We start from the raw sequence: 22,275 nt of genomic DNA on the forward strand, positions 1-22,275 counted from the left end.
TGTATGTCAGCTATTTACAATAGAGGCTCAAATTAAATGTATACCCCAAATTAACAAACAGAGTAAGAGGACCAAAAAAAGATGGGTTAGAGGCAAAAAGGTCCTTTACAAATTGGAAGTTAAATCCTACTGAGGAAAATAGAAAGGAGCATAAACTAGTCAAGTGTAAAAGTATAATTAGGAAGGCCAAAAAAGAATTTGAAAAGTAATTAGACAAAGGTTCAAAGCCACAAATGTTTTAAGTACAGCAGAAGCAGGAAGCCTGCCAAACAATCACTGGGGCCACTGGATGATCGAGGTGCTAATGGAGCACTCAAAGATAAGGCCATTGCAGAGAAGCTAAATGAATTATTTGCCTCAGTCTTCGCTGTAGAGGATTGAGGGAGATTTCCACACCTGTACCATTCTTTTTAGGTGACAAATCTCAGGAACTTTCCCAGATTAAGGTATCAAGAGGAAGTTTTGGAATAAATTGGTAAATTAAACAGTAATAAGTCATCAAGACCAGATGGTATTCACCCAAGAGTTCTGAAGGAACTCAAATATGAATTTGCAGAACTACTAAGTGTGGAATGTAACCAATTATTTAAATCAGCTTCTGTACCAGATGACTAGAGAATAATAGCTAATGTGACACCATTTTAAAAAAAAAAAGGCTCCAAAGGTGATCCTGGCAATTACAGGCTTGTAAGCCTAACTTCAACACCAGGCAAATTGGTTGAAACTGTGGTAAAGAACAGAGTAATCATGACACATAAATGAACACAATTTGTTGGGGGAAGAGTCAATATGGCTTTTGTAAAGGGAAATCATCCCTTTGAGGGGGTCAACAAACTTGTGGAAAAGGGTGATCCAGTGGATATAGAATACTTGGACTTTCAGAAAGTCTTTGACAAAGTCCCTCACCAAAGGCTCTTAAACAAAGTAAACAGTCATGGGATAAGAGAGAAGATCCTCTCATGGATCAGTAACTGGTTAAAAGAAAGAAAACAAAGGGTAGGAAGAAATGGTCAGTTTTCACAATGGAGAGAGGCAAATAGTGGTGTCCCCCCAATATCTGTACTGGGACCAGTACTGTTCAACATACTCATAAATGATTTGGAAAAGGGGGTAAAGAGTGAGGTGGCAAAGTTTGCAGACAATACAAAATTACTCAAGATAGTTAAGTCCAAAGCAGACTGCGAAGAGTTACAAAGGGGTCTCACAAAACTGGGTGAGTGGCCAACAAAATGGCAGATGAAATTAAATGTTGATAAATGCACAGTGGAAAACATAATCCCAACTATACATACTAAATAATGGGATCTAAATTAGCAGTCACCACACAAGAAAGATCTTGGAGTCGTTGTGAATAGTTCTCTGAAAACATCTGCTGTATGTGTAGCAAGAGTCAAAAAATCTAACAGAATGTTAGGAACCATTAGGAAAGGGATAGATAATAAGACAGAAAATATCATAATACCATGGTACACTGACACCTGGAATACTGCTTGCAGTTCTGGTCATCTCATCTCAAAAAAGATATATTGGAATTGGAAAAGGTACAGAGAAGGACATCAAAAATGATTAGGTGTTAGAATAGCTTCCATATGAGGAGAGATTAAAAAGACTGGGATTTGTCATTTTAGAAAAGAGATGACTACGAGGTAATATGATAGAGGTCTATAAAATTGTGAATGGGGTGGAGAAAGTGAATAAGGGAGTTTTGTTTACTCTTTCTCATAACACAAGAACCAGGGTCACCAAATAAAATTAATAGGCAGCAGGTTTAAAACAAACAAAAGGAAGTACTTCACACAATGAACAATTAACCTGTAGAACTCAATACTGAGGATGTTGAGTAGGCCAAAAGTATAACTGGGTCTAAAAAAGGATTAGATAAGTTCCTGGAGAATAGGTCCATCAGTGGCTGTTAGCCAAGATGGTCAGGGATGCAACCCCATGCTCTGTGTGTCCCCAGCTTCTGATTGCCAGAGGCTGGAAGTGGACGACAGGGATGGATCACTCAATGATTGCCTGTTCTGTTCATTTTCTCTGGAGCACCTGGCATTGGCCATTGTTGGAAGAGAGAATACTGAACTAGACAGACCACTGGTCTGACCCAGTATGGCTGTTCTTATGTTCTTGAATTTCTCCCCAAAGCCTTTTTCACACCGATCATGTACTATGCTTCAAAAAACAAAAAAACCAAAAGAACCCAAAACACGGCAAGAAAAATATGTAGAACTCAATGTGCTAATTGTATGAGTCCAACAGAATAAAGAACAGCCCTTTTTAGAGGTCTGATTGAAACTAAAACTGGGCAAACGTTCAAGAAGCTCACTCTCTCTCTGATGAAAGAATATGATGCAATCATGGCATGTCTTTGTGACCTGGCACCATGCAAAACTTTAATTGATTTATGATGTTTTGTTGATCTTTTAACAGTTTCATTCCTTGGCACCAATGTACTACCGAGGATCAGCAGCAGCTGTTATAGTATATGATATCACAAAACAGGTAAAGCTTTCTGTTTGCAATCCTATATAATATATAGTTTGGTTAATGACTTAACGTATTGGCAAAGCTGTGGTGGAAGCGCCATTCCCTGAGTCATTTAAAAATGGGCTAAACAAAACTCCGGAAATTATACTGCAGGGGAAAATTCTGAATTTGCCTCTTTGAGATGGACAAGATGACCTACTGGATTTTTCCCATATCTAATTTCTACTACTAAAAAACATCAACTATTTTATAAACTGGAAATTAATCTTTTAAAAATGTGGCTACAAGCTTGCATTTGCAGTCTGAGAGCTGAATTCTTCTAGGGTTGCTTTACTTTGAAACAAAGCAATGAAATAATCTTTGGCTCAACATTATTCATTGAAATGGAAGTGTATTTTCAGCTGATAAAGTAGCCCTGTTCACATGTCATCCAGCTGCAGATCCTTGCCCTGCCCTAATGAGAAATTGCTACTCTTAAAATTCAAAGAATAAAATTTTGATTTTAAAAGAAATCCCAGATGATGGAAGCTGAGTTATAGAATAAGCATTAGTGGATGAATGGTTGCAATATTTTACTTATCTGTTTCTTCTCTCCTGCCAATTGAATGATTTACTTTCAGCACTGAAGGCCTGGCTCTGTTCACCAGTGCATTAGTGTAATGACCCATTGCTGCATTAGGGTTGCCAACCCTCCAAGATTGTCCTTGAGTCTCCAGGAATTAAAGATTAATCTTTAATTAATGATTATGTCATATGATAAGACCTCCAGGAATATGTCCAACCAAATTTGGCAACCCTAGCTGACACTGGTCATGGCTGCATAGCAGTACCATAGGTTGTAATTTTTAACTGAAATGACTCATAGTTGGTCAGAAAGTCTGTAGACCTTGTGAAGGTGGAACTTAGTCCTGAGTCATCCTTATTCAGAATGTGCAGCAACTTTCATTCTCTGTAAGGTTAATATTCAAGTATTGCATAGTATTGTGGGATGTACCTTATTTCCCAAATGCTAGGCCATACTCTTCCCTCAGAGGTTCATGCACAACTTCCATTGATTTCAGCAGAAGCTACACATGCATTTCTGAGGAGAAAATTTGGCTTGATGGATTAATGCAGTTGAGAACTAAGTCTGAGGTTCAGTAACATCAATCATGCCTTTTAATGAGAGCCCTGGAAATCATTGTCACATGAGGGCTTTCTGTGTGCCCTTCCTGTAACTTCAAAAAAATGACTGTGTCTGTCAATCAAGGAGATCCTGCTAGATGTTTCTTTATGTATTCGGTTTAGGATTCATTTCATACTTTGAAGAAATGGGTAAAAGAATTAAAAGAACATGGTCCTGAAAATATTGTCATGGCCATCGCTGGAAACAAATGTGATCTTTCTGATCTCAGGTAATGTATCTATTTGGTATTAGAATGCTGTTTGGTATGCACTGCTTTCCTCCCTCATCAACCATGTTTGTATCGTCACCTGTAGTTAGGGTTGCCAACCCTCCAGGATTATCCTGGAGGCTCCAGGAATTAAGAGATTAATCTTTAATTAAAGATTATGTCATGTGATGAAACCTCCAGGAATACATCCAACCAAAACCCTACTGCTACTCATGGTGGAGGCCCCCACTGAAATCAATGTCTTTGATTTCAATTATTCAGGATCAGGTCCCGACTAACAGCAGCATCATATCCTCCAAAATATTTTACTCTGAACTCCCTTTTTTGCTGCACTTCCACTGCTTTGACCAGAATTGCAGGATGTCAGATGTTGTTTCTGTGCATGCTGCTGCGGGCTCTGGCACATTACACTGATGGATACAATATGGGACTTTTCATTCTGTTGTACTATAACTAGTTCCAATGTATACCGCATGCATAGCTCAAAAGTGCTTGATTAACACTGGAGTGCGAGAAATTCTGTGTTTTAATCAAATGAAGGGTTAATGCCAGATGCAGGATGCTAGCCTTATTGCAGAAAATACATTTGCAAGAACATAAGGGCTCTTACTATCCTCAAATAACGGACTTATGTCCTAGGTGTGAGGAGAAGGACTCTCCTTAGAGCGGGGTCTCAAACTCAAATGACCACGAGGGCCATGTGAGGACTAGTACATTGGCCCGAGGGCCACACCACTGACCACCCCCCCACCAGCTGCCTCGCCCCCACTCCACCCCTTCCATGAGGCCCCACCCCAACTCTGCCCTCTCCCTGCCCCCAGGGGGTGTAGGAGGGGTGCAGGGTGCATCAGGGGACTCAGGGCAGGGGGTTGGGGTGCAGGAGGGGTGTGGGGTGTAGCCGGGGGCACAGGGCAGGGGGTCAGGGTGCCGGGTGCAGCAGGGGGCTCAGGGCAGAGGTCAGGGTGCAGGAGGGGTGTGGGGTGCGGCAGGGGGCTCAGGGAAGGGGTTTGGGGTGCAGGAGGGGTGTGGAGTGCTGCAGGGGGCTCAGGGCAGGGGGTTCAGCTGCAGGAGGAGTTTGGGGGCCTGCCCTGCCCCCATGCTGCTCCAGGAAGCAGCTGGGACCTGGGGGTGGGGTGGGGCACGGGGGTCTGTGTGTTGCCCTGGCCGCGCCTCCAGGTACCTCCCCTGAAGCTCCCATTGACCGGGAATGGGGAACTGCGGCCAATGGGAGCTTCGGGGGAGGTACCTAGAGGAGCAGCCAGGGCAACACACAGACCCCTGTGCCCCCCTCCCCTCCCCAGGTCCCAGCCGCTTCCTGGTGCGGCGTGGGGGCAGGGCAGGGAGGGAGCCTGCCCTGCCCCCGGTGCGCGCCGGGCCGGAGCCGCTCTAGGTAAACGCTGTGGGGGGTGGGGTTTTAGTCTTTCGTGTTTTAGTCTTAAGGTTTACTTCATTAGAAATGGCTTAAGGTAAAATATATGTATCAACCTATCGCATTAATTCCACTGAATAGAAAATACAAATACTTGTGTGCAAGGGGATTTAAAAAATATAATGTAACTAATGAGGGCACACATGAGCAACCTGCTATTTCTACATGACTTTTGGCAGCTCTGTTTATCTTTATGGAATTTTTACCAGTTACTTTGCCAGAAATGGTCTGCCAGACACTAGAGTCTATCAGCCATTGTTATGGCAAATGTGAATGGAGGCAAAAGAGGACAGGCTGAACAAAGTTCCACTCATCTTGATTCATCTGCCTCCATTACCACAGGAGCTAATACGGGAAGAAATGACTGGGGAAAAATAGAGGAACAGATTTGACTTCCACTAGCAAAGGGCTAATATAGTTTCCTCTGGTACTTCTAACAATGACCACGTTACCCTTCTGTGGTGGTGGTTTGTTTTGTTTTATTTCTTTTTTACAGATCTCTAATATATAGGTGCTAGCTGCCAACCTAGAATCAAGACATCCAAAAGACATGTGGTTATTCTTTGTATTATTATTATGTGGCCATCAACAGTTCTTGGCACTTCGCTGAAATAAATTCCCTCCCTCTGGCTTCCAGGGAATATTGTCTTTGAGAATGGAGATTTTTATTAAAATCTTTACAATTTTGTTATTGGCTTTAGAATTTAGAGTGGATTTGTTTTTTAAAAATATTTTATATTGGAATTTCTACCCTCTGATTGATGGATAATAACCTGGACACAATCACAGAATCTCTGTTGAAAGAGCTCAGATCAGAATGTTATTTAAATAAATAAGCTACTTTGCCCACCAGTGACAAAACCACTGTTAAATTTTTGGGGTAATATAGATACCAAATGCCATAACCTTCCACTGATACTGGGTTTTCCTCTCTAAAAATTGAGATACCTTCTGAAATTTTGGTTCTCTGGAGTACTCCAAATGCCAGGTCAGGAAATCCCAAGCTTTACATTCAGGCCCTTTACGCTGTCCATAGAAAACATTTTCTATTTAAATAAATATTTTTAGAAGCTTTAAACTGTATATGCTGAGGTTTTTTTAACTGCAAACAATTTAGTCAACATCTTTCAAAACAGGTATTCTCTCTCCAGGGCTCCTAAGTCCAAACCTTCTCAACTCCCTTCTAAGTCTCTGCTCATCTCTTGGCTCTTGCTCCCACTTAGTTTATGTTTACTCACCTCTTCACTTAGAATAAATTGCTTGAGGAACAAACTCTCATATTTTGGACAAAGTAAAGTCATTGCAATACTGACACCCAGATTATCATTGTAGAAAGAAGCAACTGACAGACCTTATGTCGATGTAGGATCAAGCATAGTGGAGCATCCTCTCCTCCATGCCCTCTCCCCTTACACCATGGCTGGGGGAGCTGGCATAGGAGAAGGCAGAGCTGTATCCACCTGCTTTCCACAAGTGGAGAGTTCCTTGCACAAGGGGAATTCTCCACTGGCTGTCACCAGCTATTTTAAAGCCTCTTTGCACCATTTATGTGGCACAAACTAACCTTTGTGGACTGGAGAATCTGGCCCTAAGATTCTTGTTTCCAGTATGGAAACAAGTGGCTTGCATGCTTCTGTTAAAATCAACCACAATCTGCTGCCACTTATAAATAGCTAACCATGTGATCCTTTCAATCCAACTTCATTTACAATAGCCAAAAACCATCCTGTTTGTGTGTTCACTTTGGACAATCCTGTTTGTGGGCTGAATCTTCAGAGCTGGATGCGCTTTCTCTAATGTTTTATGCAACTCTTCTCATGCATTTTTGTCAATTGGGAGGGAAAAAAAGATGGACAGCAGTTAAAGATCATTTCTTTTCTGTGGGTGGGTGAGGTTCGGTGGCGTGCCATGTGCAGGAGGTCAGACCAGATGATCATGATGGTCCCTTCTGACCTTAAAGTCTATTAGTCTTCAAAACTTGGTCTTGGCACCAGTCCCCAAAATCCTTATCAACGATTCAGATTGATATCTTGATATTTGAATGTGAACAACTAGATAGAAACCACCACCACAACCACCACCAAAAGTATGTTTTTTATAGAATCAAAACATGTTAAATCATTTCTATCTAGGCTGTGTTTAAGATTTTTTTTATGCTTTGTGAGAAGAAGTTTTAAATTTCTGCAATATATATTATTGTAATAGGCTGGCACTATTTGCCTGTAACACCCCCATCCTGTTAGCAGTGTTTTGGTGAGAAAAGGTTAAATTGATTATTCTGTGACATAGGCAGCTGGCTCATAATCCCACCTGAATATAAGAAAAGTAGCTTTTTGAGAGACAGAAGAATTAGGGTGTGTGCTGCGCAGTCCTGAGGGAGGAACCCTGACAGTAGCCATGCCTAGGGAGGTGATAAATGTTACGACTATCGATAATGTTATGCTGTCGCATTCAAAAATTCATACAAAAATGTGGAAGGAAACAAAGGATTACGATTTTGAGACTACATCACCACATCTCAGGGAATCAAGCCCTATGTTGTGAAATATTTTGCAAAAGATTTAATGTGCTTTTACATCTTGGGTCTGCTTATACTAAATTACATGGCAAAATTCACATGGACTTCAGTGGAAGCAGGACTGAGACTCTTAAATATTTATCATTTGAGAAGCAAGGAATGTCAGCACCAGGAGAAGATCCAAACTTGTGCAGTTGAAACTAGGAACAATGTGAATTAAGATGTCTTTCAGAATGATGTTTGTTTTTTTAATAAATAGACACTAATTTGTTTGCTTTCAAAAACTTTTTTTAGGGAGGTACCTATGAAGGATGCCAAAGAATATGCAGAATCTATAGGTGCAATTGTTGTTGAAACCAGTGCAAAGAATGCTATTAACATTGAGGAACTCTTTCAAGGCATCAGTAAGTACATTTACAAGTTTCTTGTTGATGTTGTTTGGAGTCCTTTTGAAAATGATCGTCCATATATTCATGCAAAAATGTCTTTCTCCATGAAGAGGAAAACACCTGAGGCAGTAGTGTGTCCACTGCTTATGAAAATATAGAACTAATGTGACTGGGGTCCCAGTGGGGGCCAGCTGAAGTCACTTAGTTAGGGTGAACTGTAAAGAATGGCACAGATAATCCCCAAAGATGGTGGATGTTTTCAATACTTAAATTTATCAAGACACAATAAAAACAGCTTCTTTATTACCTCACTGTTTGTCCAGAAACCAACAACACAGTTCCCTTAAAGTAACCCAGTCTCAGGCCTCCATTCAGGTACCCAAGTCAAATATGATGATTTCTGAAAAATTTATTTCGTCATATAAAAGAAAAGGTTCTACCAATCCCAAAGGATCAGACACATTACCTCCCAGGTTAATGAATATTCCAGATCCCACCCAAATACAGACTACAGCCAATTCTTATTAACTAAACTAACATTTATTAAAAAAGAAAAGGGAGAGAGTATGGTTAAAAGATCAATATACATACAGACATGAGTTCAGTCCTTGAGGTTTAGATACATAGCAGAGATGGTGAGCTTTGCAGTTGCAAAGAGTTCCTTTAGAATTTAGTTCATAGGTTATAGTCCAATGTCCAATATGATATCCAGGGTGTACCAGCTTAAGTGGAATCTCATCTTGTGACTCAAATTTCCCCTGATGAAGCTTAAGCAGATCTGAGATTAAAAGGATCAGGACCCAAGGATCTTCTATACAATTTCTGGTCTTCTTTGACAAGTTGGAGTCCCTTGGGGAAAAATAGGCCCTTATTTCCTAAGCATCATTGTTAGTTATTCACAAAGATTAACATAAGGCAATTTATCCATCAGGCAGTCTATCACCAGTACGTAGCTATACAAAATAACATAAGACAATTGCCTGTTCCTCCACCATTCACTGATGATTTGCTTCCTTTTCAAAGAGAGATGAATACAGAAATATCCCATGCTTACACTTAATTTAAATGCTAGGATGTTCTTTTGATCTTTGAATGATCAGAATACAGCATAGACAGGAACTGTTGATTACATGGTTGACCACTGCCCATATATATGTAAATACACAAAAACACAAACGTTATCTCCCCACATGTCTTTAAGGGTTGAATTTGAGTAATTTATTCTGCAGGATGTTTAGCCCTTTCTAGCCATGTGTCACAACTAACAATAACTTTGACTAGACTAGAATAGGACATAACTTGGGTAGGTGCTATATAAGCATCTCCCACATAGCTCTTTCAGTGTATCTAAATCCTAACCTGTATCCATGCATAAACTGCTGTAGGGCAGGTAACTGTTGATCTAAGGGCTTGTCTACGTTACCCGCTAGATCAACAGGCAGCGATGGATCCAGCGGGTGGAGTGGGGGGTGTCAATTTATCACATCTAGGCTAGATGCGATAAATCGACCGCCGAGCACTCTCCGGTCAACTCCGGTACTCCACCGGAGTGAGAGGCACAGGCGGACTCGACGGGGGAGCGTCAGCTATCGACTCACTGCAGTGAAGACACCGTGGTGAGTACATCTGAGTACATCGACTTCAGCTACATTATTCACGTAGCTGAAGTTGTGTAACTTAGATTGATCCCTCCCCCTACCCCCGCAGTTTAGACCAGACCTAATTGTCATTTTGTTGGGGTTTTTATGTGGAGGCATATTTCTGGGTGACTAGGATAAGTAGAAATAGTCATTTTCATTGGATCCAGCACAAGTTTTCTCCCCAGGATTGTTAAAGGGGAAGAAATTAATATTGCTAGAAAGGAAAGGAGAACATCCCATACTCATTTTTCATTCCAAGAATTCCAGTGTCATCAGCCCCTGAATAAAAACAGGATATAAAACATATTCCACCCCACCTCATCTCTCTCTGTTGCCTTATGACCACTTCCTTTTTTCTCTCAATCTGAGTATAGGATAAATAGATGTGTGCTATGTTTCTTTGCTCCTCGCAAATCACACCATCCACTAAACATTGCCGGAGAAGCTATTGACCAATTATTTCACTTGAACAGGATGTGTCTGAAAATGTTAACTGATGAGAACTGAAATTCCCAGTACAATGATTTTTGCCTGTTATACCTTTCAGAAGGTTACAGATCTTGTAATTCATCTGGTTTGGAGAACCAGTCCCTGACCCAGTTTAGTTTGCTTGATTGTCTATGTCCAATATAACCTGTTATCAGTAGGTATGAATGTACTAATACAAAAACTCACACCTGTTGCATAATTTAATCATTAATAATTAGTTTATCCCTTTGATAGGTAATGCTACAATGGGTAGCAATGACAACCCCCTAATAACAGCTATATTTGATGTAGAAAATCAGATAAACTGAAATTAACATCTACTAGTTTCCAAGCATATGCATTAAATATCCTAGATAATCTTTTGGATACATGGAAAGATTGTCTCAGTGGGCATACTTGTGACCTTACCAGAACTCAGAAGAGAGAAAGGAGAAAGTTTGTAGGTGTTTAGTATATGAATGTGGAATCGATAGCGCATATATATGTGAACACAGCAAAAGATGGTATATTGCCATAAATAACATGCTAAAACAGCTGGATAAAACAAATATTGTCATGGCCTACAGGTCTCAAACCCAGCCTATAGGGTTCATAGGAACAACTACACTCCAACCCTCCACCTGGCAGCCTGCTGTTAAGGGCTTATCTGGGACCCATGAAGTCTAGCCCCAGTGTCAGGTTCTGCCCCTGAGGTCCAATTGGTGGTGGCCCAGAGTGGCTGATTGGTCCACTGGCCCTACTTAAGCCAGCAGCAGGAGCAGGAAGCTGTTTGAACAATTGGGCTCCACCCTGCTCCTGTGCCTTGATTTCCTGGCATCTGATTTGTGGTTCCTCGTGTCCAGTGTGGCTCCTGCCTCTGACTGTCTGGCATCCCAACCTACCCTGACTTTTATTCCAAGACTTGTGGTTCTGATCTCCGGTTTGTCTCCTGCCTCTGACCTCTAGGTATCCTTACCTTTTCAATTCCTGTCTCATGACTGTGGGCTCTGGCTCTGACTACTAGTTCTGGCTCCCCAGAACCTGGCCGTTGCCCACATGTTTTATGACGCCCATTTCTTCCTCCCATGGTTGTCCTTATTGAACTTGTGTGTTTCAGCTAAATGGGGGAATACAATGAACCTATGCATGGGGTCCTTACTCCCTCCCATGGAGCTGTGCTTGGTACCTGGCTCCAGTGCAGACTTGCTATTTAAGGTGATGACTTTAATTATTGTGCCTGCTACCGCAGAGGTTCAATTTCTAAACTCCCCCATTGAGGTGGGCCACAGCACCAGTGCTCCAGTCCTAAAAGAAGAAGTGTCAGAAAGTATTGGAAGTGCAATCAGAAGTATTGCAATGCCATTAAGAAGTGCTGGAACAGCCTTCCAAAGCATTCTGGCCCCACTTGAGCCCTGCACAGCAGTCATGCAGCCGTAACCTGCAACAGCAGTTTCATATCTATTCTGCAGCCTAGCTGGGATAATTCTGTCTGTCTCTGCACATTTTCAGTGCACAACCCATTTTCCTGCACCATGTGCTGGGGAAATTACTCACCAAAAAGCGTTATTAAACAGAACAAACCGTTCAAACCATAGTGTTTCTGTAAAGAAGGTACAAGGGAGGTGAGCTGTAAAAACTCCCACAAAAAAACATGCACACATTTATGTTAATTAAACCAGCTATGTACAAAGACACAAAGCTAGAGTAGAGGCCGCACAAATCAGGAGTGAGGAATGCTCAGTAACTTAATAAAAACCCAAACCCTATGAATTTCCAAAAATACAGTAGGAACAGGAAACTCAATAGACCGCAACAGAAGAACTAAAACAGGTATGAACAAAAAAATATTTAGTATTTTGTTCCGTGTAAAAGAACTGTAACAGCTTATATCCAAGGCTGTGATGAAAATCCATAATTTTAGGGCCTATGTTTAACACATGGGTTGTGTGAAGTAATAGCTATTGTACTCGTGTCTTTGCAAGGATGTAAACCTTTTTTCCTTAAATTGAACTGTAAGGAACTTTCAGCCTTCCACAGACAGAGTCTTGCACAGTCCCATGTTACAATCTATAATCTTATTACAAATACCCAGGGGTTTATACTTGAAGCTAATTATTGGGCTTATTTTGCAAGAGCAGAACCTTGGATAATTCTCTGGACAGCCTCATTCTTAAATTTCTGTGTTTTAGTATTTTTAAAAACGTACATGTATTATTATTTTGGTAACACTGGCGCAATACTGTTTACAACTGAGTATCAGATTCAAAAGGGAGCTTTATTAGGTCTACAGAGCATCTTTGGGAACTGATTTTACTCATGCAGCTGCTCCCTCCAAAGGGGACCCTTTCTCTGTGTTCTTGGCCCTTTTGCTGTCCCCCAGTCCTTGTTCTCTCCCTCTTGCTCCCTGCCCTACACACTAGAACCTCAGAGTTAGAAACAGGCCAGTCAACTGCACAGCTCATTTGGAAGCGGAAGTACGCAATCAGGCAGCAGCAGAGACAAAAAAAGGCCGAAAAAAAAAAGCACACACAGTACGGTACTGTGTTAAACGTAAACTACTACAAAAATAAACAGAAAGCAGCATTTTTCTTCTGCATAGTAAAGTTTCAAAGCTGTGTTACGTCAGTGTTCTGATGTAATCTTTTGAAATAACTACTATAACATTTTGTTCAGAGTTACAAACATTTCGGAGTTACGAACAACCTCCATTCCCGAGGTGTTCATAACTCTGAGGTTCTACTGTATTTCTTTCCTTTCTACACCATTTCACTTTGCCCCCTCCCAGCCCCTAATTTCCCCATCTCTTGCCTCTTGCACCCTCACATTGACAGCCTCTGAACTTAAGCTCCCAGAATTCTGGCTCTTTACCCTGTTAGTCTGTAGTTCAGGAGTAGAAGTCAGAATGTTTTCAGATTTTGGAGTATACCCTGGACTGTCATTCTGGGCAGCTCCAGCCCAATTCCAGCACACTTGAGAATGGAATAGAGTTGATTTGATGCTCCCCCTTTGCCAAACTGAGGAGTTACATGACAGAGGCTTAACTATGTTAACATTCCTGCTCCTGAACTATCTTTGGTTGCCTCAGTTTTTCATGCACCAAGCCATGCCCACTTGAGGATCTCAAGACTCAGGCATCTGTGTCTAGAAGTGCATGTTTATAAAACAGCCTGAGTATATAAAATAAAAAATGAAATAAAGCTGTTTGTCTGAAGGCTTTTTTATGTGTACTACTTCTCCACATATAAAAAATCCTCTAAATGCTAATCAAATATTCCAGTAATTAAAATGACAAAACCTACTTTTAAAGCAGAGCACTTAGAAACAGCAGTGATGCAAACTACAGAAAACTTAAGGTTGATTGGATCACTCCAGTAGAAGCATACAAAAGTTCCAGATTTCTCCAGTTCCAATTCAAGAGTTCTTGGACAAATGCATTTATATTTCTTCTTCTCTGTGAACCTGTTTGTTTCATCTGGACTTCTAAAGCATTGTATCTATTTGGTCCAGCCAACTGGTTACATCATGGTAATATATATTCTTCTCTACAATACTTGGAGAGGAGATGAGGTCTGTGGTCTGGATTGATATTTCTGTTTAAGGAACAGAACAGTTCCATCTCTTCTGATGGTATATTGTGAACAGAAATGACCAAGCAGGGCAGTTCTGGTTTGATGGTAATTAGTCATTTTTAAAAACTGTTTCAGTGAATGCATTTGTCCATGAGACTAGTGTTACTAGATTGCTAGTCCAGAATATAGCTCTCTTAACATTATCTACAGAACATCTATAGCATAGATGGCATCAATTTAGGCTTCCCAACACATGTAATGTGCTTCACCCCTGTTCTGGAGGGGCAACCTAAACAGATGAGAGAGTAATTTATTCTGTAAACCAATTCAGTTCTTGATTTCTCTGCTGATCCTGCTTAGTATCCAAACTAGATCCAATTGGGGTTTTGTGATATGGACACTATGTCTATTAAGAAATGAACGGAGACCACCAAATATCTTTCATATAGTTAAAACTTGTGGTCACCACTGACTTGGATTTGCAGCTAGGGCTCATCTTTCCCCTACTAATCATCTGGATCTTTTTGTCAGCTCTCTAAAACATTCATTATGTGTTACTGCGTCTGCTATGAGATTACCAATTAAAGAGTCCTGAAATAGACAATGCTATGAGCCCAAGTATCTTATTTTCTTTCTAAAGTCTGCCAAACAGATTTCAGGCTCTAATCATATTCTCCAGCTCATCTACTTTGTAATGGAGAGATGTTTTCTCTGATTAACCCTTGCTCCATACTCTGAATACTAGAAGAGACTGACCTCAGTTTATTTCTCACATTGTGAGATTGATTCTATCTCAATACATTGAATTTTACACTAGTGTAACTCAATTGACTTCACCATTGTTACTCGTGATAACTCACTCAGATCCTAGGAGTCCCTTGAGCAGAGACAAGTTTCATGATAGGATTAAAAATATTTAGTTCCACAGTATCATCTGGATTTAACAAAATCTTGGCAATAATGATGATGGGAAAACTTGCATACCAAAAAAATATCAAAACCACAAGACTGAAAAGGAGTTTGAAACTTTGTTGCCTTTTATTGAATTAACAGAACAACAACAACATAGATTCTCCATAAACTTACTCTACTTGTTGCACTTTAATTTATGACAGCACCAATCGCAGCATGTGTAGGTATTTATTTTTTGTATTATTTCCAATTGTTATTGTATTTTATATTGATATGAAAAACCAATAATAAAATAAAGGCAATTCCAGCTTGGAGTATTGTGTCCTATTCTGAACTGGACAAAATAATTGCTAACTTTGGTCAGCCTGCAACATTCTCCTCCAATGGCTTCTTATTGGGTGTGATAGTTCAGGATACTCACAGGTTTAAACTCACTAGTACTGTGAAGCTCAGGCTGAAAAATAGATAGAACCAACATAGTAAAGTGTTTACAGTGGATTTCTGAAACTGTCTCTAAATGAACTTCCACCTCTACACTCTCCTCTTCAAACTTGTTGTTCAAAGATCCAAACCTTGAGAAAACATTTGCTTAATGGTATATTATGGAAATTAAGTTTACACATTCCAACATTCTTAACTGTATTAGGCTCCCAGAAAAACTGGCAGGGCTCCAGGGTCAACTGGAGCCAAGTTCAAATACTTTAGAAACATCATGAGCTCAGTGCAGTTGTTTTTCTCCATGTTTCCAAAATGTTATTATCGCCCTTTTGGGAAGCCTTTCTCAAATATTAAGCTCTTCTTTTTATAACACCTAGAATACCATCCTCAGTGCCACCATACACTAGCCAAACTCATTCATGTAACATTCTTACCTGCTGCCATGAGAGCCAGCAGGTTCTTACTTTCCCTAATTCTAGACCCTAGTTTTCACACGAGTCACTCCTGATATGCCTGCATTGAATGACCAGGCTTGTTAGTTGCAACATAGTTAATGGGCATATTCTGTGTCACCTGTATGCAGCTCGCCGAGAAACAGATGTCACAGCAGAATTGAAGAGGCATACAGGAAGAGACTTAAAGCAGCAGGCCCTTGCCATGCATTAGAACCCCAGTTAGGACTGAAACTTTTGTTGTTGTTGTTAAATTCAAATACGTTTAAATAAGAATCAAGAACCTGGGCTTATTAGACAAGCAAAATCATCTGCTGTGGGAGCTGAGGGGACCAAGAAACAGAGGGAGGGATTCTATTAAAAGAATGGTTTTGTTTCACCTTTCCATTTATTGTTCATGTTAGCTTGTTTACAATGCTTTTGTGCTTTGGAGAGCACTGGGGTACAATAAACGTATGCATTGAAAACGTAGATGATTTAAACTCTTGCTAAACTAGAACTATTTTTGTTCAAGTGGGAGAGATAACAGAACCTGTGCCTTTAATAGTCTTACAAGTTCTTAATAAAATATCTTTCCTCATTGAAGTAAATGTATAACAATTATAGTGTTACAAGTGCTTGCCTCTATATATATCCATGGTACGCCCACACCTTGAATACTGCATGCAGATGTAGTCACCCCATCTCAAAAAAGATATATTGGACTTGGAAAAGGTTCAGAAAAGGGCAACAAAAATGATTAGGGGTATGGAATGGCTGTCATATGAGGAGAGATTTAAAAGACTGGGACTTTTCAGCTTGGAAAAGAGATGACTAAGGGGGGATATGATAGAGGTCTATGAAATCATGACTGGTATAGAGAAAGTAAATAAGGAAGTGTTGTTTACTACTCCTCATAACACAAGAACTAGGGGCCACCAAATGAAATTAATAGGCAGCAGGTTTAAAACAAACAAAAGGAAGTATTTTTTCACACAACCCACAGTCAACCTGTGGAACTTGTTGCCAGAGGATGTTGCGAAGGCCAAGACTATAACAGGGTTCAAATAAGAACTAGATAAATTCATGGAGGATAGGTCCATCAGTGGCTATGAGCCGGGATGGTGTCCCTAGCCTCTGTTTGCCAGAAGCTGGGAATGGGCGACAGCATGGCTCACTTGATGATTACCTGTTCTGTTCATTCCCTCAGGGGCACCTGGCGTTGGCCACTGTCAGAAGACAAGATACTGGGCTAGATGGACCTTTGGTCTGACCCAGTATGGCTGTTCTTATGTTCTAAATGTCCCCAGTTGACAATCAGTATATATTTTTTAAAATGGGACAAAGCCTCCTTTTACATATCAAGATATAAACTAAAGAAATAAGGTAGAAACTACATGGAAAACAGTTGTTTCACATTCAAATCTGACTTAAATAGTTAAATTGCAAACTAATTAATTATTTACTAATATCTCTGTGTGTTTTTCTACAGCAGAGTATTTAATTCAGTATTTTCTTTATATATTTTAGGTCGACAAATTCCACCCTTGGACTCTCATGAAAATGGCAACAATGGAGCAATCAAACTTGGAAAGCAGACTACACAGACAACTAGACGGTGCTGCTGACCCAACATGGCTTGTTTTGATTTACTTGAAAAAAATAAAATAAAATGCCATTTGCTTATTCATTGAGCAAAGGGCTTCACAACCTCAGAAGCATGGCACCTTGCCTTGAAAGCAATCGTTTCAATACTGTGTGCCAATAAAAATGCAAGGATCATAAGCAGAAAGGATTTTGCAAAAATGGAAAATCCTCCCTAGAATCCTGCCAAAATTCCTGAGTCAAATTACTCCAATTCTCTGTTTAAACCAATGACTGTTAATTTTTTTTAAATAAAATGGCTTTTTACATAGAAACGTTAGATTTGCTGTAAAATCTCTCCTCTTACATGAGAGTGGACTCAATGTGTTTTAAATTAATCTTTAGAGGAATATAGTGCATACGATTTAAAACCTGAACTTTGGGCTGCATACTTCTCTGCCTTTGCTTTTAGCCAGGCTCCTTTTCTGTGACTTTTCTCAAGCTGTAGTTTTGTCAGATGATTTGATCAACCATCATCAAGAAATGGATTGAAGTTGAGAACTAGAAAAATGGATCCAACATGAGAGAGAGCCCAGTTTTTACAGGTTGTGAATCAGGACAGAATTTGGCCCAACAGGTGATGGCTAGCCTGGCAAAATGTCAGCTGAGAGACACACTTTCTGCAATCTGCATGTACCTGAAGGATGGAATTTCCACGGAGGAAGAGGAATTGTTTAGGATGGCTGTAAGCAGATGGAGCTCCCGTTCTGGTCCAGAAATAATCTACACCCCACCCACTACATTTAGTCAAAATGTACTCACTTTCCAGGGCTTAGGTCTTTTTAATAACAATTGCAACAAAATGCAAACAGCAACCTAAGCCTGTCTGTTGCTAGGATTTCCTGCAGATACTTCACTCCCCTAGGCCACCATGCCGTCTGCCCAAAGAGGCATCCCACCTCCTTCATCTCCAAGATGGAGTCACACCTGCCACAATGAGTCAGCAGAAATCCATTTTTGTTTCCCTCCAGGGTTCCATCAATGGATTAATCCTGCCGCCTGCTGTTAGTGTTATAAGAGAGTACGGTATAGTCTGATCTCATGGGGATGAAATTATGTAGATTTTTCTAAAGGTGCAGTGTGTTCAATTGTGGAATTGTCTGCCCAGGTGGTTTGGAAGTGGTATGGAACACTCTTTGCTTGAGACATTTAAAACTAGATTGAACAAAGCATGAGAAAACACAGTGCAGAGAAAAATCCAGTATTTGGAGTTATGGACTAGGTGACCTAAAACTGTTGGTCTGTTCTATCTGTAATGTTTTGGTTCTGTGATTGATAGAGTAAGTAAATTATTTTTTTCTCTTCTCCACTAAATTTAATGATGAGCTAAAGCAGAGTAAGAAATTTAAATTATGAAATCAAAAGCCAAATTCATTGTACAACATGATACATTTTTGCTTGTTAGAAACATTGACCTTTTAGCACATTTGTTATACAACAGTGGAGGAGTTAATTGAAAAGTAAACACAAGAGAAAAATTATGTCCAACTAAGGAGAGAGAATATATATCATTTACCGGCAGGATGTAGCTGGAACTACATACTTATAAAGAAAAACAGATTCTTATTGTTTTGTTGTGAGTCAGTGCAGTGGCAGAGGTAGTCTGGGGGAGGGAGGGTGACTGCTACACCGTAGTAGCTGATAGGTGTATGGGTGCCACCTTTTAAAGCCAACGGGAATAACTGAAAGTGGCACCACCAGTGACTCCCTAGCTCCACCACTCCTTAAAGCTTGGCTCTGCTACTGAGTGAAGGTGGTGGTAAGATAGTATTGATTATTTAGGGCTTGGTCCAAACCTGATTGAAGTCCATGGAAATCTTTCCATTGACTTCAGTGGGACTTGGATCAGGCCCGTAGTCATTGTAGTGCTAACTTATTTACTGGGCTAAAGAAATACTGAACTGATCAACAACACAAATTAATGTTACTTAAGGGACTAATGTTCATCTTGCTACAGGCAGCTCCGCTTACTAAGCATAAAAAGGCAGAGTCTACAGCTAGCTACGTATTAGGGAAAGATGGCAACGCTATTTACAAGTGTTCATTTTTTAATAAAATGTTTATTGGTTTTGTGCTATATTAGTCATGCATAAAACTGATTTTTAACTTGTTTTCATAAACCTAAATGTGGTCAACTTCATTTTCACATGACATCTCAAACCCATTAAAATCTGCTTGAGATGGCTGTAAGCTTCTTCAGGCAATTCTACAGTTGCCCTGTAATCTCAGATTTAAATAAGAACTGGGAAATGATGGCAATCTGTGTGATATAGATTTTGTATTAAAGTGCATAACCAGCTTTCACAGCTAGCATTGAGTTATATGTGGATCAGAAACAGATCTGAGTCTTCTTATGTTATATAGTTTGAAGTTAGAAATTGTGGAGAGAACTTTCTGGCTGATACAGACTTGCAAAATTCTAGCATTTCCAAAGCAGGTTTACATTAGATATTTTTACATTTCAGGAGGCCAAATCCTGAAGTCCTTATTCTGTTTTTATTCAATCAGATCTCTTAAGTCAATACAAGTTTTGGCTGAATACTGTTTCAGAATGTGGGCTGTGGTCAGTTTCAGTATGAAGGCAGAGATGAGAGAATAACAGGTCACTGTAATATACAGTGTACCTATGGTTTTCTTTGGATGCAAGAGTAGCCCCCAACTATTATTCCTAACAGCCAGTGTTTTTTCAGTCTTGAAATGTTGTTTTATTCTGTATTTTGGAATGAGGTTATGGCTTGGTTTAGGAGCGTATATGTTTGATAAATCATGATGTTAGCTTTTTGTGGTTGCTCTTTTTGTTTGTGAAATGTTGCCATTCTTTTTAAATACTTGGAAAAATTACAGAATACCAAAAATTAACTCAGAGTCATAAGTCTCAACAGCAACTATAATTCTAACCGATCGTAGTTTAAAAAACTGGCTAGTTTAAAAACTAAAAAAGCTACTATACAGAAGATCTGAATCTATAACGAATCTCCTCAATAATAATAATGCAGCACTTCTGTGTGAGCCAGCTAGACTGGACTTGTCAAGAGACTGGCTTCAGCAGGACAGCCAGTAGCGGGGCTAAAGCATAAGCTGCAATTTGAGTATGTTATATGGAGTCTTTGTATGCACCATAGCTCAAGACTGTGACCATCCAGTTGCAAAGTGGCATGTTTTCTGGTATGTCATGAATAAGTTACTTTAGAAAAATTGTATTAAGGAATAGTTTCCATATATGCTGTGTGTATGTGTAGATATATAAATATAGTTTTATATTTTGTTATAGTGACACACAGTACTTTTTTCACTGCTATATCTGGTTCACATATACGGCATATTGTATTCTGTAATTATGTATATCATTAGTGATCATTTCACCTTTATGAATTTAAGGTTGAAGATAGAAGGTAGCAATAAGAGGGAGATATATGTAGGTACATTGTTGACTTGCCATTTTAAAGCATTAAATGGCATATTACTGAATATAAGTTTGCCATGTTTGCCATGCAGGACAAGGAAATCTGGAGAAACAATTATGATCCATTAGCTGGCACCAGTAGGTGCAAAAGTCATACCCTCAAAAATGAGATTAATTAGCTGATTATTTTTATTTGTGGTACAACAGGTCAGTCTGAAGTGCTGCATCGTAACATACGTCTACATTATTTAATAACAAAAACTACCTATCATTATTTCCCAATTTTATGTTGCTCTTCAGTGTACGTGGTATTTATCATGACTAGATAGCTTGTACATGAAAGCACTCTGATTCATTATCAGACCTTGATTACATTGATTATATATGTTACTATCCTACCCTTAATTATTTAAACCAGATCCAGTGACCAAATGTCAGTGTAAAGTTGTGTGCTAAGTACTATCACTCTGTTTGTTTATGTAAGGGCTTTGACTGGGCTGGACCCACTCGCTGCATGTATGGGATGCTGCAATCTGTTAATACTTTATCTTATGTTTACACATTAATTGTATAATATCTAATAAGATTTTTGCCTAAAACGTAGTTTTGTTTTTATTTAACCTACAGTGATTAATACTAATAAATATTTTATATACTTCTGATTTTGAAACATCTCTGGGTTCAATAGAACAAACAAAAAAGTCACAGATCTCCAGAACAACATGATAAAGCTCTCATGTCTTTTTGTGGCATTTGTGAAGAGGGCTATCACAAAGTCCATGCGCTGCTCAACTCTCCCTCCCTGTTCTTTACCAGGACTTTGGAGCAACAGAAGTGACACTGCACACCCCTACAGTCAATCCATCCATCCATCAATCAATACGTAAATATATCATAGATTTTACATAAGGCTCATTGCATTCTGGACAGGATATTTTAGCTAATTCTAGTTAGGCAGTTTGGATGCATATATCAGTAGTCCTTTACATTATTACAGTCCTGTATTCTAGGACTTTTTATGATCTGGGATCCTACATTTGTTTGTGAAGTTTACTAACTTAAAAAAACCCCATATTTCCATATGAACACGACAGATTTTATTCCCTGTGTTTGAAGCAAATTGTTGACATTTCATACTTCAAAAGTACTCCAACTTCAATCTCCTTTTGCAAGGAGTGTCATTCTGCTCATAGCTGTGACCTTGTAAGAGATCAGGACAATAAGTCTGATGAAATACTTTGTGTTTACTTCCGACCTCCACCCCCTCATTCTTATCTGTTAAAGTGTTGAGGCTATTACCAGGTTGTGAAATGTGCATACCCCTGAAAGGCAAACCTTAAGCTCAGCATCAGGCATTGTTTTCTCCTTGACTATGTAATCTTCTTAAAAGCATTAAAACATGAGTGGAAGGGTAAAATGGCTAAAAGTAGTTGTATAAATGCCTCTAATAATTAATGACGGTGAGTTCTTAAGGATTCAGTTTTAATAATAGATATATTTGTGCATAGCAGTGTTCTTGATCATTACTAAGATCAGCTTTTGTTTAGGTAAATTAT

At 39.6% G+C, this 22,275-nt stretch overlaps 1 protein-coding gene across 3 annotated transcripts in view; it reads left to right on the plus strand.

Moving 5' to 3' along the window:
* Window positions 1-21,381, plus strand: part of RAB31 (RAB31, member RAS oncogene family) — a 96,961-nt gene extending 75,580 nt beyond the window's left edge. For all 3 annotated transcript variants that reach the window (XM_048840267.2, XM_048840268.2, XM_048840269.2), the window contains 4 exons: window positions 2,428-2,499; window positions 3,772-3,878; window positions 8,120-8,229; window positions 17,203-21,381. In XM_048840267.2, the coding sequence (XP_048696224.1) occupies window positions 2,428-2,499; window positions 3,772-3,878; window positions 8,120-8,229; window positions 17,203-17,300 (387 nt within the window). In that variant the 3' untranslated portion in view covers window positions 17,301-21,381. The remainder of the gene's footprint in view (window positions 1-2,427; window positions 2,500-3,771; window positions 3,879-8,119; window positions 8,230-17,202) is intronic.
* The last annotated feature ends 894 nt before the right edge of the window (window positions 21,382-22,275 follow it).

Source organism: Caretta caretta, chromosome 2, assembly GCF_965140235.1.
Source record: "Caretta caretta isolate rCarCar2 chromosome 2, rCarCar1.hap1, whole genome shotgun sequence".
Lineage (NCBI taxonomy): Eukaryota > Metazoa > Chordata > Testudines > Cheloniidae > Caretta > Caretta caretta.